At 30.6% G+C, this 19,352-nt stretch overlaps 2 protein-coding genes and 1 pseudogene across 2 annotated transcripts; 1 reads left to right on the forward strand and 2 right to left on the reverse strand.

The window, feature by feature from the left end:
• Positions 1–2,920: 2,920 nt before the first annotated feature.
• On the forward strand, positions 2,921–3,869 carry LOC142537213 (LOB domain-containing protein 16-like). Its single transcript, XM_075642766.1, has 2 exons — positions 2,921–3,260; positions 3,349–3,869. Exons 1-2 carry the CDS (start codon positions 2,979–2,981, stop codon positions 3,706–3,708), a joined length of 642 nt encoding a protein of 213 aa, XP_075498881.1. The 5' UTR covers positions 2,921–2,978; the 3' UTR covers positions 3,709–3,869.
• A 3,804-nt stretch (positions 3,870–7,673) lies between these two features.
• Positions 7,674–9,117, reverse strand: LOC142537214 (LOB domain-containing protein 29-like). Its single transcript, XM_075642767.1, has 2 exons — positions 8,769–9,117; positions 7,674–8,337 (listed from the first exon to the last, which is right to left on the reverse strand). The coding sequence occupies exons 1-2, from the start codon at positions 9,045–9,047 to the stop codon at positions 7,921–7,923; spliced, it is 696 nt and encodes a 231-aa protein (XP_075498882.1). The 5' UTR covers positions 9,048–9,117; the 3' UTR covers positions 7,674–7,920.
• A 2,604-nt stretch (positions 9,118–11,721) lies between these two features.
• Positions 11,722–13,260, reverse strand: LOC142537132 (uncharacterized; annotated as a pseudogene).
• Between the last annotated feature and the right edge of the window lie 6,092 nt (positions 13,261–19,352).

Below are 19,352 nucleotides of genomic sequence, written 5' to 3' on the forward strand. Positions count from 1 at the left end.
AATCAAGTAAAATACAATGAAATGCAATGCAATGCGTGTCGGTAACAACAAAATAATGGATACCAAAGCGGAGTCCAAATGAAACGCATCAGCAACAGTAACAGTGGCCACCCGTGCCAGGACTGCAGCAACGTAATATCATGCCGCCGCTCATCCATGCACGTAGCATCGAGGGTACGGGAGCGACCTGCTCAGCCCTTATGCAAGTCACCAGGAGTGCTAATCCTACCCACCCACTCCATCGATGACGCAACAACTCGATAGATCAATATCAATAGCAATCAAAGGAGTCAAGGCTCGAAATGCTATGCCACAATAGTATCAACTCAAATAAATGCGTGAATGCAATCACGTATTCACAGAAACACATAAGGCACGCCACAACTCATTACAAAGTACTTAACGTCATTTCACATCATATAGACGTCATAATAAAACAGTTCATGCGTACCTCAACTGACTTTAATTTACCACAAAATATCTTAAATCCTCAAGAAAGTCCGGTAAATGCCAACTCAGACAAATCACCTGAATATTAATTTAAATGGTCTTATCATCATATAAAAATTTCAGAACCATTTAAATTCACTAAAAATCCAATTTCAACAATTTAGGCATTTTAAATTTCTAAATTCTCAATATTCGACTAAAATACCTAAAATCAATTATTTCTATTTTATCGTCGCAAAATATTCTTTTTTAGCTTTAAATGACGCTAAACTAATATTTATGCGACTGCGATAAATTCTAGGTTCACCAGATTATACCTCCAACTTGCACAATTCCGGAACCTACAACAATAACCCAATAATTAATTGTTGGAACTCAAATAAATCAAAATACCCAAAATTCGAAACCCTAAAATCTGAATTATACCTCTGAAAGTTTTGAATCTTGTTCTACGCTTCGAATTCGAGCTTTAAACAACAGAATCTAATGTTTCCTCCCGATTTTCCGGCGAAATTAGGCGGCGGTCTCCGACGGGTTTACGGGAATCGCGATTTTTCTTAGCAAGGGTGGTATCAATGGATAGCTATCATCGAGAGGATTCCGAAACTATGCTTATTTTCGAAAATCGATGACCGACGGTGGAGTTATGGGCGGTCAAAGGCGGAAGAAAATTGTTTGACAAAGAATGAAATGTTTCGGCAGAGGGGAGAGAGAAAACGAAGATTCTCGTTTTTTTTTTAACTTAATTATATATTATTTTAACTTAATCCAATTGGGCTGGTCTGGGCCTTGAGACTTTTGGGCTCTCACAATTTTTTTACAAACAAAAATTGTAAAAATTTTAAAATATATTTTATTCGGAAATTATAACATATATCCTTTGAAATAAGCCAAGTTAGCATTCATGTAATATTGTTTCTAGTAGGTTTATTGTGTGACGGTATCACATATATATTTATGTGAGATGTGTCAATCTGATCCATATTCTAAATGAAAAATAATATTTTTAAAATAAAATATAATATTATTTCATTAATCGGATCGGATTGGAGATCTGTCGACATGTGATATGGTTTTACATGAGTTTTTGTGTATTTTATAATAACGAATATTTTTTAAAAAAAACAATAGGACGGTTAATCAAATTAATTTATTCATTTGGTAAAAATAAAAAATGATTATTTGATGAGCATAACCATAAATAAATGTATTTTTAGGAGGGGTGGCCGGTGGTTTTCTCAATCCATTCAACAAATGCTTCGTTATGTATATGATAATAAATTTTGATAATAAAAAAATTATGAAAGTTGGCACAAAGTGGAAAAATTAATTAATCATGATTAGATATTAGAGCTAATCGTATCTATAAAAAAAACAATTTCAATAAACCAACAAAAATTTAGCAGCAGTTCCCAGGTGCGGCGTTCGGCGGAAAATAAATACAGATTGACCAAAAGATCACCAACAATTATAAAGAATACACATATTATATATATGTGTGTGATTAAAGTTACACTATATTTTATATATTACTACTTATTCTGTACACGTGATGTATGCGTGTACTGTTTTTTTTATCATTATCGATGGACTAAAGTAAAACTTGACAAATTATGGAGGGACGAAATTGATATTTGAATCGTTGAAATAAAAAAATAAAAATAAAAGTGTGTGTTGAAATTAAAAAAAAAAGACAAAAAACAAAAGTGTAATATTAGTAACATATAAAGATAAAGTTGGAAGAAAAATTTGATGTCCATAGATATTTACTATCATGTCCTTAATTTTAATAAAATAGAATTGATATAATTAACTTGATATTAAGCTTAATTAAAACATATTGAAAACCAGATTCTGATCCGGAATTTCGGAAAGAAATTTGAAAAATTATTTTTTTTTTGAAATTTTTAAAATTATTTAATATGACCAATTGGGTTAAAATAATATTTCATCCGCTTCATGTATAAAGACTATGTTTCATTTTTCTATTTGTTCCAAATATTTATATTTAATATTGTTTTATCTATTTATTTTATCAATCATATTCGTTAAATACATTAATTATGTTGAACAAGTTTTTATATTATATTCATGTAATCATTAAATAAAGTAAAATAGAATTTCTCTATAAAACTTACCTCCAAGGTTGTGTACGAATTTATAAAGCAAGTGAATGTTTGATCAATGATCATGAGTTTGATTTAATCTTCTTGTCGAATGAGCATGTTATACATAACTTTATCCAATATAATTTACTTGACTAACGTGATTTATAGACTACAAGTGATAATTTAAAGATAACAATCGTGGATAAAAAAAAATGTAAATATTTGGAACTAAACAATTATTATAATATCAACTAATGGATGTCCCTTGTAACCCTACACAGAGGCCTTCCATGTCTCCACTTCATACGCCATATAAACCTCCTATATCTCCACCATTTTTCTAGTGTCCCCGTGTGCCTATAGTTCCTTTACTTCTGCAAATCTTTCAAATTCTTATAATATTTTACAATATATATACATATGGCAACCGGGACAGGCTCTCCTTGCGGCGCATGCAAGTTCCTCCGCCGCAAGTGCGTGGTGGACTGCATCTTTGCGCCGTACTTCTGCTCGGAGCAAGGCCCCGCAAGATTCGCCGCCGTTCACAAAGTATTCGGAGCCAGCAACGTGGCTAAACTTCTGCTGCATGTTCCTGTACCTGATCGGTGTGAGGCCGTTGTCACCATTGCCTACGAAGCTCAAGCTAGAATTCGGGATCCCGTCTATGGCTGCGTCTCCCACATTTTCGCCTTACAACAACAGGTTAGCGAGTCAATATACTTGAAAAAATTGTGCAGATTTTGTGGAATTGGAGATTTAATATCTGTTCTTGATTCTTTTATATATATAGGTGGCGTATCTGCAAGCTCAACTTATTCAGGTTAAAGCTCAGCTGACGCAGAATCTGATGGAGTCATCAAGAAATAACGCAGAAAATCAAAGGCCAAACAACATGATTTCGGGACCATTAGACATGGGATCATTACAAGTTCAATCGCATCCAAATTACATGAATTACTCGGTTTCGCCTCAGAGTTCTCTTGATTCGATCGATCAAAGTCGGAATAATGTAATTAATATTAATGGGATTCAAGAAACACAAAGCTGCAGAGATTTTGAAACTGTTTACTACAGCAAGAAGAGACCTTCACAGACTGACTTGAGTGAGCTCCAAGCTTTGGCCCTCAGAATGACGAAGAATGAATACTAAATCAAATATCTATTTTTAATCTTATTATTTATGACCCCACAAAATTTTCAGTTCTAATATTTATTATTTAGGGAAAGAGAATATGTGATATATAATGTTTTGGCTTTAACTTTGTGATTGTATAGAGTGGAGAGTATGAGTAATCATATCATCTATTAAAAGGGCTGGCTTTCACTGTATTCTCAGAATATTGATCTAAGCAAATAATTTAGAAGAAATATGTTAATCTCATACATTAATTTGATCGCAAAAATTCGTGTGAGACGGTCTCACGGATCGTATTTTGTGAGACAGATCTTTTACTTGGGTCATCCATAAAAAAGTATTGTTTTTTTTGCAAAGAGTATTACTTTTTATTGTGAATATCGGTAAAATTGATTCGTCTCATTCGTGAGATCGTCTCATAATAGACCTACCTTAATTTGATTTGCTTGTAAATTTTGAATGGAAACAGTTGAATTAACGAATAGATATGATCAATTTGTACTCGTCCTTCATATTTTATCAGTTCAAGAGCATAATAATACAATATACATATATACACATAGGCGAAAAGAAAATGCATACAATTATTGAGGTTTGAATACTCTTCTGTCGTTTTTCCATTAAACGAAGAAGTTTGACAAGCATGCTCACTTAATTTGGTGGGACTAGATCCTCATTTTGAAAAAATAGATTTAAAAAAAATCAGAGATCATTAAAAAATTATTTCCGAAATATTATAAATATATATATGTACGTGCATCCATTTATTATACATGAGATATAATTACAAGAAACACATATTAATTAAGTTGCATGAAATCCTAGTACTTTGGTTAGAACGAAGGTGAAATTTTTATTAAAAAAAACTATTCACAACTTTTATTTTAGTATATGTTAACCATATGACCCTAATTGTACTCAAATATACAGACCAAATGTCCCCTCGATTCAGTGCACTCTACCGCCTACACTGTTTACAAGTCAATCTTTTGGAAAAAAAAATTTCTCTATTCGATCAAGAAATTAAAGCTCCATTCTTGTACAACTTAAAAGTAAAGCCAAATTCGACTTTTTTTTAAAAAAGTATACGACATAGGATAAAATATACAACTGATCAAATAAATTGTTAGATTATATACATACGAATTGTGATTGTAAGTGTATATATGTATAAATAATGTCTGATTCAACTATTATTCTCACTGGATATATCTACATAAGATATTCGCTAAATCTGAGTGTTTTTTAATGATATCAAAGATCGACCTCTCCTAATGATGCAGTTCGGGCCGTTTCATAATATGTCATGAACCATTAGAGGAACAACGAATAAAGAATTAGCATAGGAATTTAGTCGGCCTTATTAGTCAAACAATTCAATCGGCGTAAAACATTATAAATAACACACGAGAGAGTAAAATAATGAATAAAAAGTGATTTTTTTTTTTTTTTTTGCACGACAGTCCATTAATTGAACGATGGAAAGCAGTTGCTTTTAATTGAATATTTTATTAGTTCGGAATGGGCTTTATATATTTTGACTAAAGTTGAAAAGAAAATTGCAACAGAAAGGTGACTAACTATATTGACTATATTGTCACACACACACACGTAAAGGTGATTTATCGATTCTTCTATAATAATTGTTATTAATTTAACTATAAATAAGAAAAATCAGTTGTCCAATTATGTTTTGACAAAAAATTGTGTGAGACAGTCTCACGAGTCGTATTTTGTGAGACATATATCTTATTTGGGTCATCCATAAAAAAATATTACTTTTAATACTAAGAGTATTACTTTTTATTGTGAATGTGGGTAGGATTGACCCGTCTCACAGATAAAATTCGTGAGACCGTCTCACAAGATAACTACTCTTAATTTTTTGGGAAAATAACCAATTTAGTCCAAAAATTATGGTTGCACTCTAAAATATATTATTTCAAAATTATCATGTTGCACTCTATATTTAATTAATTCGTGAAGATTTGAAAAAGAATTTGGTTGTTGGGTTTGCACGTGAGACTAATTTGAACCAATATATATTTATGTATGTTATGTATTCCAGCTCTCAACTTGTATTTATTTATTTATTATTTATGCACCGCCTTGTTTATAAAATGGATAAATAAATTCATGATGGCCCATATTTAAATAGTTAAAAGAAAGTTCAGCCCATTTCCTGAATTCTGGGAATGGGTTTCTTAAACACCCAGCCCAGTTTCTGTTTTTAGTAACTAAACCAATTAATAATCACTAAAAATCAAAAAATCAAAAAAAAAAAAAAAACCTGCACTACTATATAAACATGTCAACTGATATGATGAATCTAGTTGTTTAGTTTATAACACTTTCAAAATTTTTAAATATTTTTATAGAGAGATTGAGCTAAAAACTAGGAAAAGGGAAAAAATATCTTTGTGGTTAATTTACTATTTGTTTGCTAAACTTGAGTGAGTTGAACTAATTAGGCCAAAGTCCAGAACCAGAGAGGTCCATTTGTAATTCAAAATTACAGTTTAAATGAGTCAAATAGGGGGCAAGCTGGGGGAAATTGTGGGGAAGAGTCGAAGAGAGGAGTGCTGTGAGTTGGAAAACTTCCTAAGCTGAACAAAAAGGAGAAAGCGGCAGACAACAAGGACATACGACACTTCGCTCAAAACTTGCAAACACTCTGCATATTTCAGTCTTAGATATTCAAGTTTTCTACTCTATTTTATAAGCATTCTACCTCTTTTTTATTTGTGTTTCTAGCAAACTTTTTTATACTTTTCACATTTTGTGAATTTCTTGTTATTTGTAAATACATAGTAATGTCATGAGTTCATTTATCTCATTCCAACGTTATTATCATCTCCTTTTGTTTTCAGGGAATTTATTAGCTTAGGAGACTAAAACTAACAGTCAAGTTTGGAGTTTATGTCGTTTTATTTTTTTACGTTTTCGTGCACTTGCTATACACAAATTTTGTGCAAACACTGTTTAATACTTGAGAGAGCATTTTCGACCCCTCAAAACTCTAACTCCGTGTAATTTTCATGCATAGGTAACCTGAAAATCATGAGGCACACTGCAAACAAAATACTGACAAAGAGGTTTCAGCTATCGATTTTTTTTTTTTAAAAAAAAGCAAAAGTGTACCACATATTAAAAATAAGGAAAGATCAAATGGTTTAGTCTTTAACGATGAAAATATATATTTTCCATGATTAATGACATTGATAAGCCTTTTTTGGCCTAGTGATTAATTTTGATGCATTATATTTTCTTCTGATCATAATCACAGAGTTAATGATATGTTGAACCGGCACAGAAAACTTGTACAAAGTGAGCAGCCAAGAATAATTACTATGAAAAGTATCACGAAAATGATGCAATATCCTTAATGAATAAACTATATTTGAGATTATATCCTTAATTTTATGTGTTATATCTTCTGCATGTACGTATCAGAACTCAGAAGGTTACAAATATATACACTCTATGCAGAAAAAAGATGCCACCAAAACCCCAAAAAACAATACCAAATGCGCGCTTAACCAATATCTCAGGTTCGAGTTGTAAATGAAAAATAGATCTTCCCCTTATGATTCGAACATGACTTGATTCTGGATTAGTATAGATCTCATATAGATCAGAAAACAAGGTCTAAGAAAACCAAAAAACTAGAGCTAAACTTCAGTATAATGATTTGCATCTCGTATGTAAAACAAGGCAGAGTTAAGCTTAGAAATCGATACTAGGTCGTCCAAATATCACGATATATTCGGAATCGACTTCATTTTTCAGAATTTAACTGAAAGAACAGTTAGCTTAATTATGTTGATGATAACGGAAAATATAATAATTAATCAAGTATATATGCATACAATTTTACCTTGATAATAATTAATCAGGTTTAAGATTATATTATGTCATAATACTAATATCAAAATAACTAGCTCAAGCCAGAGAACATGAGAATATCATGCATAAAACAATGCGACAATAAATGTATTTTCTACTTATTAATTACATATCCAATCTTACAAACGGTCTTAGATAAAACTAAACAATCATACATAGTGTTGATTAGATGGACTGGCACTGGAACATTTCTAGGGTTTCCCTCCTTTTGGAGTCCCCAAAAATGCTTAATTCTCATAAAAATTTGTAAACTGTAGTAATACAAAATTGCCAGAGATCTCTTCACTTGACCCAAGAATTGTGTTTTTCTTGAAGCCCTTTTCAATTTTCATGCTGAATGTACCTGAAAGCCAACGATTGGAGATCATCCGAATCATCTTGAAAAGGCCACTGCCTGTTATTTGATCGCATATGATCCAGTGAATCCGTGCTGCCAAACGATGTGCTCTCTTCTCGAAAACCCGAGTTTTCGAATTTCACGGAAGGGTTCAGATTCATGCCTCCGTTTGTGTAGTAGCCAGTGTTGCTTTCAACGTTGTTGGAGATGAAGTTTGCATCATATTGGGGGATATTATTGCCCTGATTCTGATGGGATTGCCACCATGTTTGGATATCTTGTGGGAAAGAATGGGTTTCACCGTACAACTTTTGAGAATTAGGGTTTGCAGAGCTGCTGTTTGTGATGCGTTGAGCTGCTTGTTCCTTCAGAGAAGCCAGTTGGGCTTGCAAATTCACAACCTGATATTATTGAAAAAAAAGGGTTAGTGGAAAATAAAAGGCAGAAGTTTTCTTTTTAAGAACTCAAAAGCTCAGGTGGGATGGATCCAGAGTTTTGTTTTAGGACAGGACAGGGCAAAAAATGCTCTATTTACAAAAATTATTAGTAAAATTTCAATTTTTTCACATGAAAAGCACAATATATCGGCCTGTATGACAAGGATGGCTCCAATTGCTCATTGAATGAAAATATTTAAAATCAAAATCCACTCAATTATATATTACACTCGTTCTTATTCTTGAGTTTGCCCATAATTCAGTGGTCGACAAAAAAACAGCAGCGTTTCGATCGTTTTCTTTGACGTCTTATATCAAGTGATATATATGTATATACAATGACGTTGAAATGAAACCATAGAGTTAGACGTAAGGAAAAGGAAAACAAATCCAACCTGTTGTTGAAGGGAAAAGATATGTGAAACACAGCCATAAATAGGATCTTGTAGCCTAGCTTGAGCTTCATACGAAATCGTGACCGCTGCTTCGCACCGATCACTCACCGGAAGATGAGTAAGCAGTTTGGACACATTGCTGGCCCCAAAAACCTTATGAATAGCAGCAAAATGTGTAGCACCATTTTCATGGCAGAAATATGGTGCGAAAACACAACCCCTCGCACATTTTCTTCTCAAGAATTTGCAGGCGCCACAAGGGGAACCAGAACCCGCCATTTTAGAACCGATTTCTTGATCTTTTGAGGGTTTCAATGGCTGATCTTTAATGGTTTTTTATTACATTTGCAAAGGTACGGTTAGTTTATAAATACCAGGGGGAAAGGGAGGTGGATCATATTATATCGTGTAATGTTCCCTTATTGGGCTACATTGTCATTATTTTTAATGATAAATGTGTTCTTTAACCCTCTGTCATGTATAATTTTTTTTGTAATTTGATTCAAGATTCCTTTCCGTTTCCTTGCTGGACAAAAGAGCCAATATAAACCAAACCCGGTCTCTTCTTTTTCCTTCTACAATTGGATTTTATAGCTTGGCTTCTCTGTAATTGTCAGAAAATTTCTGCTCAAATGACTGCAAGGATGTTTTATTGTCACTATTTTCCAAGATTTCAACTCGCTTGTGAATTCTATTGATATAAAATTTGATCATGCACAAAATATTTAAGAAAAATAGCAATTTTCAAAACGTAAAAATGATTTTTTTTTCCTACTAGTTTATCCAATTTTGAATTTTGGTATATTAACATTTCAAATTTTGATTTTGGTATACTACATTTAATTTTTGGGTGCTATATTTATCAAATTGTGACGTTATAACTGATAAGACATCAATTTTCAATCTACGTCAATTTTTTCGACGTCACATCAGAATTTTTCGGTTCCACTTCATCACTCCGATGAATAATACCAAAATAAAAGAAAACCAAAGTTAAAGCATCAAAACCAAAATTTGAAAACTTAGTTAATCGAAACTTAAAAATGAACAAAGTTAATAGAAAAAAAATTATTTTCTTTTCCTTAATCTGAGATAAATTGAATTTTGGTTTTCTAATTACGCCTTAGTGTAATAAATTTGGATTATTTTGCATTTTTAGTTTTTTTGGTTAGAATACTGATCGATTTGTTTTTAAGAGCAAGCAAAACATTCAAATATATAATTTGTGTTTTAATTATTTTCTTTGAAGAATCGAGCTGGCAATGATCATTTCAATTTAATTAATGAATGAATGAAAGATGACGGTGAGGAAATTCGAGAAAACTTACATTGGTATATGATGATGTCCTACCAAATTAAAAAGAGTAGGTCTCTTATGAGACGGTCTCACGAATCTTTATCTGTGAGACGGGTCAACTCTACCGATATTCGCAATAAAAAATAATACTCTTAGCGTAAAAAGTAATATTTTTCATGGATGACCCAAATAAGATATCCGTCTCACAAAATACGACCAGTGAGACTGTCTCACACAAGTTTTTGTCAATTAAAATTAATCAAATTCGATTAATAATTTTGTAATTATGGGCCAAATAATTAATGCTCCAATTAATATAAACTTTGACTGATATTTCGTTGCATAATGTATGTACAGTAAGTGAAGATGTGAAGATGAAGAAATCTCTTTCATTTGAATTGTTTAATAATTAGAAGATTTTTTTAATATATAATTCGTAGTTTAGAACAGTTTTATTTTAGCTGTTTTCCTTTCATCTCATTTGATATTCAAAATAGACGATTATAGTGGAGTTTGTTTGAGATAAAGTACTTTATTTTGAATATATATAAAATTTAAATTATATATATTCAAAAATAACCAAAATATATAATTTGAAAAGAAATACTGAAAAGTTTATAAAATCAACCAATCCAAAAATATAGATTTGATTATTAATAATTCATGATCACAAAACTCCAATGACATCATCTCACAAGTCAATTTTATGATACGAATCTTTGGCACATTCCAACTCATGAAAAATATATTGTTTTTAGAGTAAATCTTTCGTGAAACTATCTAACAGATCTATATCTCTGAGACACGTTAACTTGATCCATATTTACAAACAAACGAAAAAGTCCTAATTTTGACATATAAAGTAATATTTTTTTATGGATCGAGTTGGATAAGAGATCTGTCTCACAAAATTGACTCGTGATATTGTCTCATAGGAGTTTTGTGCATTTTTTATGTCAATAGTATTACTTTCATGGTAGATATGAATGTGATCGACTAATCTCACAAATATGGATCAATGATATCGTCTCACAAGATACGTACTCATTTATAACTTAGTTTGGTTACACGTATATGAGGATTTGGTAACAAGTTAATGGAGAAGGTTAGGAGGCTTGTAGGGCTATGTTTCTATATTTATAAATTTGGTTAAAAAAAATAATTAAGCACGCAGAACAATATAAATGCTAGCTAGCTCCCAATGATTCTACAATTAATTAGTAATTAGGCAGGCTCTTTAACCCCATAACTTTGAGATTTTCACGTCTAAGGCCATCTCCAACCCATTACGCTATCTTAGTGTCGCACTAACTTTAAAATTGTGTAATTCTTACACCAAATATAAAATTCATCTCCAACCCATCAACTCTAAACTCTACATTAAAAGAAATATTCTCGAATATTCTCTATTATTTTATTAACAAAAAATAATTTATTTCACAAAATATTTATAAACACAATAATTAAAATATCACTAATATCTAAAATCATTTCTATATTAAAATTCATTATATATATTAATGAATTAAAATATTAATTAAATATATTTTTATAATTACTTTAAAAAATTTTAATATTTAATATTAATTTTAAATACTTAAACTTATTACTTAATTAAATGTAATTAACTAATCATTCAAAAAAATTACAATCACACGTATAAATATTTTGAACATAAATTACTAACATACAACCAATATTCAAATGATGCTTATAAAATAGAAATGACACACAAATATCCAACTTTTAATTAACGGAATTACTATATAAATCCCATAAATGGTCGATTAGTGCATCTCGTAGTGCGAAGTGAGCCTCTCTGTCCCTTATGTTTTTATACCGAGCAAGAAATTCTTGAAATCTTATATTTTGATCCGTAACCATTTCCACATTTGGAGTTGGTGCTTCCAACGCATCTTCTATTGGTGTATCCAAGTCACGCTCATCTTCGATAATCATATTGTGCATTATAATGCATGCAGTCATTATATCTTGCAAGTGTTTCTTCTGCCAAGCACGTGCTGGAGATGCTACAATTGCAAATCGTGATTGAAGTACTCCAAATGCGCGTTCGACATCTTTCCTACATGACTCTTGTTTCATTGCAAAATATTTTTTTTTGGGACCGCGTGGATCATGAATTGTTTGCACAAGAGTTGACCATTTAGAATATATACCATCGGCTAAGTAATATCCTTGATGATACTCTTTTCCACCAATAAAGTAATTTGCTGGAGGAGCGATACCTTGCGCAAGATTTGAAAAAAGATTGGATGCCTCAAGAACATTGATGTCATTGTTAGACCCCGGCATACCAAAAAATGCATGTCATATCCAAAGATCATAATCAGCAACCGTTTCCAAAATAATGGTCGGAGAACCACTACGACCCGCATATTGTCATGCCCATGCTGTTGGGCAATTTTTCCATCTCCAATGCATACAGTCCAAGCTTCCCAACATTCCAGGAAATCCACGTTTTTCACCAATATGCAGTAGTCTATCAATATCAATGGAGGTAGGTGACCTTAGGTATCGCTCTGCAAACACCTCTACAATATCCCGACAAAAACGTTGAAGGCATTGAATTGTAGTTGATTCTCATATCTTAATATATTCATCAGCAGCATCCGCTGGTGTACCGTATGCCAACATCCGCATTGCAGCAGTAATTTTTTGATTAGTAGAGAGTCCCAGCCGACCAAGACCATCTACTCGTTGTATGAAATAACGATCATGATTCTTTACAGCTTCAACAATACGAAAAAAAGGCCTCGTGACATTCGAAAACGTCTTCGAAACAATGCTTCATTGTATCTTGGATTATCAGCAAAATAATCGTTGAAAAGATTACGATCCGCCAATTCTCGATCACGCGGAATTACGATATGACTGGGAATCGACCCTCCATGTTTGACTTCAACTTCATGTTGCTCAGCATATGAAGCCGCTAAAATTGTGTTATTGGTTGCTGACTCCCCAATAAATTTTCTGTTTCGTTGATGGACTCAAATTGATCTTGAACATGTGAATCAAATTCATCAGATGAGCTAGATGATGCTGAATTAAAAAAATGAAAATTTTGATAATTCATGATGTATATTGATAGTTGGAAATTTTGAAGTACGAGTTGGATAACTTCATATGATTGATATTATATAACAAAACCAAATTTATTCACATTATCTTTATCATTTATCCAAAAATTCTGAACCGATTTATACAACGTCGGATTAGATTTCATTTAATCCGAACCATAGGATCTTTAACATATATCCAAAAAAATCTGATCTGATTTATTCACCGTCGGATTAGATTTCATTTAATCAAAACCATAAGATATTTATTTATCATTTATAAAACTTATCATATTTATATATATATATATATATATATATATATATATATATAAAGATGATAAGTACTAATAATAATAAAAAATAAATAATAATAATAATAGTTATCATACATCGATGATAAGGATATGATATTATATACAATACACACAAATGGCCAAATATGTAATAATAATAATAATAATAATAATAATAGGATCATTATCCTATATCCAAAAAATCCGATTCGATTTATTCACCGTTGGATTAGATTTCTTTCAGTTGGAACCATAGGATCATTATCCTATATTTACAAAATCTGATCCGATTTATACTCCGTCGGATTAGATTTCATTTAATCGGAACCGCAGGATCTTTATCCTATATACGAAAAATCTGATCTGATTTGTTCACCATTGGATTAGATTTCATTCAATCACAACCATCAACTTCATATCATCTAGTATCACTCATTCTATATATAGATATAACATAATTTCATTTCGAGTCACCATTATCATTCTCTATATAATAAATATTATACTTATCTCCCAACATATTTTTGTTTCAATGGCTTCGAATGCACGAACTGCTTCTTATTCATATCAAGAAGACATACACATTTGTCATGTTTATCTTGACATTTTCCAAGATCCTATCATAGGCATAAACCAATCTCGAAATCAATTTTGGAGTCGTGTCGAGCAAAGCCACAACAGTTCCAGAGCACCCGACATGACTGAAGTTCGTAACAAAAGATCTGTGCAATCTCGTATGGGCTTAATATTGGCGGCGATTAGTAAATTAAACGCATGCATCCAACAAGTTGAACAACTCCATCCAAGCGGTGCTTCAGATATGGATATTGTGAGTTTTGTTTTGATAGAATATCTATACTTATATTATTATCAGTTTTTTATATTATTTAACTTAACTTTAATTTTATATACAGATAATTCGTGCAAAAGAGTTAATGAAACAGGATTCTAATTTCAAGAAAGGTTTTAAGATTGATCATGTATGGTCTATTATGAAAGATATGGAGAAATTTGCAGCTTTGTCAAATCATTCACGGTCAACAATTCAAAGAGGTATTGAATTTTTCGACTCTCAACAATCGGACACACAAGCAACGGATTCCCCCAAATAATCCAAACTGGAAATGCTTATCGTGAACATAACAAAGAATTACAGATAAAACGTATGCAACAAATTGAACGAAAATTAGAACAAAATGAAACAAAAATAGAACAAAATTGACAAATGTTGGATTTGACTAGGTTTCAAGAAGAAAACAAAATTTTGGTAATCGATCTCAACTCAATTCAAGATTCATCTTTGCGTGAAAATTTTAGGGCCGAACAGTCAAGAATTTTGAGTGAGAGGGAAGAAAGGAAACGTGCACGTGATAGTCTCGACTATGGAAAATATTTTGGAGACATTGGAGGATCTGGATCCAGCTTACCTCCGTTTTAAATTTAACTGCTTGTCATCCTTATTTTATTGTATTGTGGTATGATTTTTAATAGTTTGTTGTTTATTATCTTGTTTAGGTTTATGTTGTATCATTATCTTTGATTTTAAGTGTTGTCATCTTATTTTATTTTATGTTGTATTGTAATATCAATTTTAATAATTTAGTGTTTTTTATGTTTGTTTATTTAATTTTGTATCATTTTCTTTGATTTTCAAAAAAGTAGTGTTTGAAATCTTAATTTTTTTTGTACTTGTATCTTTGTATTCAATATTGATTAATTTAATTATAACTACATAATTAAGATATTCATGGCATATTTTATACTATTTTATTTACTACAACTAATTTATCACAAATAATTTATTAACATAATAATATTATCTTTATTAATTATGTATTAAATTAAAATATCCAAGTTTTTTAAAATCACTTTGTTAAAATTTATTGTTTGAATTAATACATTTTTATAATTAAATTAGATTATAAAACTAATTATATAATATTTAGACTTTAAGTAAAATTACAATAAAAAACAATTACAAAAATTAAAAAAAAGAAAAAAAAAATGCTATTGCTACAGTGTTGCACCAAATTTGGTGCAACACTGTAGCAAATCTCTATTTTGGTGTCAAACATAACGTTGGTTGGAGCAATTAACTATGCACCAAAATGGTATTTTGTTGCTCTAAGCTTCATATCGTCATCAAATATTTTAATATTGGAGATATCTATATGAGTCATTAAATATATTTCCCAAATTTTTACTTTTAATTAAGTTACATATATCAATCTACTGCCGACAAACTAAAATTTACCACACATCTTTATTGCATGTTTGAAATTTTCTTATCGTTGGACAAAATAATTTGTCTATGTTATAAAAGATCTGATATTTACTGCCAATTAATTATAATTTTTGATAAAGTAATAATTATTTAATTTTATAATTTTAGCAGTGGAGGACACAAGATTTGCATAGACGTTATTCTTTGATGCTTTTTGTAGGACCGAATACTTACCGCTTTACCAAAAGCTATAGCTGGTAGTAATGGTGCAACTCAAATCTTTTAAACCGCACAGCAGCTCAAGCACTATGGTTCGATCGCTCTACCAAGCAAGGACAATTATTGCATCCAACAATCTCCCTCCCAATAATTGCACTCCTTGCAATCAATGAGAATCGAACTCATGACCTTGGCTCTGATACCAATTGTAAGACGAGTGCTTACCGCTTTACCAAAAGCTATAGCTGGTGGTAATAATGCAACTCAAATCTTTTAAACCGCACAGCAGCTCAAGCACCATGGTTCGATCGCTCTACCAAACAAAGACAATTATTGCACCCCAACAGTTTTTAAATAATGTTTTGAACCCATTGAAAATATAGATAAACAATTTTATATGTCTATTAAATCACGATATATATAGTACACACTTTGAACGTACAATGCTTGGTGTGTGTGTGTGTGTGTGTCTATATATGTATATATCAATTAAAATCATGTGTATTTGTTGGCCACTAAACCAAGAAGACAAGAATTAATGTTAACTCATCGGGATCATTAAAATAATCAACTTTAGGGACAATAATGTGAGGAGGAGTTTTCAACCAACCTGTCAGAAATAGTATGAACTTATCTAGGTAATCCCCTGTTCACACTTTCAATCAAATACACCATATTTTTTTAAATAATAAATTTATTTAAAAATAACATTATTCTTGCTCATTTTATTTTTTTCTTGGCTCAACTTAATTGGAGTTTTATGTTTTGTTTGGAAACACGTTTATTTGGGGTACTGTGTTCGATTAAGTACTCCACGCCTCTTTCTTCAACTATAGAGACTTTATTTTCTTATTATTTTAAAAATTCGATTCCCTTATTTATCAGAAAATTTACTAATCACTAATGCTATTTTTCCAAAAGAGTAATAAGTATTTGGAAAATAAAGGGCTATGTATGTAACCAACTTTAAGAAATAAATCAAGCTGGTTCCGTGAATCGAATGTCGAAATACATTCGACGAACATAATCGGTATCGTCTTGGATAGAAAAAAATCAAAAATAATTGACTAAGACTGAAATTTGATTATACAAAAGGACAAAATCACAATGAGACCAACTCGAAATTGTAACTTTTCATGTATATTTATAATTAGGATTGCGGATAAAATTTTACTCAGGGTATATATATGTCAAATGACTGGTTGTAACTTGTTCAATAGCTAAAAAAAAAAAGATAATATCATTATTATGTATCTGATAATGAATCATAAATTCATGTTAAAAATTAATTGCCACACACGATTTTCGTAAGTGGGCAATATTGGATTTAATTAATATTATGAGTTTACACAAGAGTTAAAAAGAAAGCCGAAAGAGACATTAATCACCCAGATTCATAGTATATAGTACAGATCAACAACGTGGCCAATTGTTATTTATTTATATTCTTTCGTTTTAGCAAACTCTTCGTAAAATTTTAAATAAAGAATAAATATAATTCGAGATCAGTTCAACTTCTAAAGCTGTACACAACATATTAAATTTAAATATTATAACGCAAGTATATTTATAATTAATAGAGAGACAGTCTTACGGAATCTTTATCCGTGAGACGGTTTAAATTTACGATAATAAGTAATATTTTTGACATAAAAAGTAATATTTTTTCATTGATAACCTAAATAGTAAAAATATGTCTCAAAAAATTGATTCATGAGATCGTCTCACAAGAGTTTTTATTATCTATAATATACCAAAATTTTATAGAATATTGATCATCAATAATTTAATTGTTTAAATAACTCATAATAATATAATAACTAAGAGTATAGTTTAACCAATAATCTGTCCGCTCTCTCATTAAAAAAATATTAAATTTTATGTATGATTTTTCTAAATTATTGAGCCGACGATTTATATATGTATTAGTTGTTGTGATTAGCTCAAATGTGATCCACTAACCATAAAATTAATCATTTATAACATTATTCTTCTCCAAAAAAATTAATTTAATGGGTTTTTATCTTAACTTATATTTTTATTTTTTTTGTTTTTTTCCCCGAACAAAAAATTGAATCCAGGTGAAATCGTGTTTTTTGGTTAAGCTTTTTGAGACCACATAGGAATCTTATTACATTATTTAAATCGCGATTGCTTTACATGTATTATTTCAATTGTCGTACGTACTTTCCAAGTCATTTTATTTAATTTATTCATGAATTATACATATAACTAGTTGATTTTTTTCTACTTTATCATGTCTCAAAAAAATTTATTTCACACTGTTACAAACTTTTATGTCTCGATCGTTGGCAAATAAATTGAATGTACTTACCTTCAATAATATCAATATATTAATTTATCTAAGTTTCAAGAAAAGATATCATCTTCTGTCTCTCTCTTTTTGGGGGATTACAATTTATTTGTATTTGTAGCTTATATAATATGTAAATTTGTCGTGTGTATACACATATATATATAGAATTTATTTTGTTGTTTAGTCAAATAAATTTTTTTTTCAAGGTTTTGAAGTGTAAGTTATAAGGGCATGTTTGGTTGATTGATAAAGATTGGTGTTGGAAAGTGATGCCGACATACGGCCATTCCTAATTCTAGTCGAGCAGACAAACAGTTTGCACGTGGGTCCGACACACGTGTGTGGATGATTGCATATGTATCTAGGGTTTCAGGTTTTTTCATATAATATAGTGTATAAAAATAATAACAAAAAAAAAAGTATTATAGTTTGGTTTCTCACTTAATTTTGAAAATAAATATTATAGTTTGGATCATCCATGAAAAAATATTATTTTGTATGCTAAGTGTATTACTTTTTATTGTGAATATCGATAGGATTGAACTGTCTCACATATAAAGATTCGTTAGATCATCTCACAAGATACATACTCCTTAGTTTTTGGGGAAAATACTAATACGCATATCAGACAAATTTTAAATCAGAAGACTCATGTGAGATAGTTTTACGGATCAATTTTTTGATACATATATTATATTTGAGTTATTCATGAGAAAATATTATTTTTTATGTCAAAAATATTAATTCTTTTGTAAATATGACTTTGTTGACCATGTCTCGCAAATAAAAATACATGTGATCGTCTCACAAAAGACGTATACCACTCATTTTAAATCTACTTAATATCGTAAGGTTGCATAGACATTTCTTTTCATATCTTAGGTCTATCGAAGAAACTAAACGCTTTATGTTTTGAAATTTACACCCCTTACTTGCACCGTTAGGACAATACCTAAGATAACATCGCATTTGCCCATATATCACAAGAGAAATCATTGTTGCATTAAATCTTGAACCAAGATTTGATCAAAAAGTATTTCATAGAGAAAATAATACAATGATTTATTTCATTGAAAAATAAGAATTAAAATCTTTCTATCAGAAAAATTGAAAGAGGTTTGTTTTTGCTCGAAAAAATATCATTGCTTGACCAT

This window comes from Primulina tabacum, chromosome 2 (genome assembly GCF_025594145.1).
Source record: "Primulina tabacum isolate GXHZ01 chromosome 2, ASM2559414v2, whole genome shotgun sequence".
Taxonomy (NCBI): Eukaryota; Viridiplantae; Streptophyta; class Magnoliopsida; order Lamiales; family Gesneriaceae; genus Primulina; species Primulina tabacum.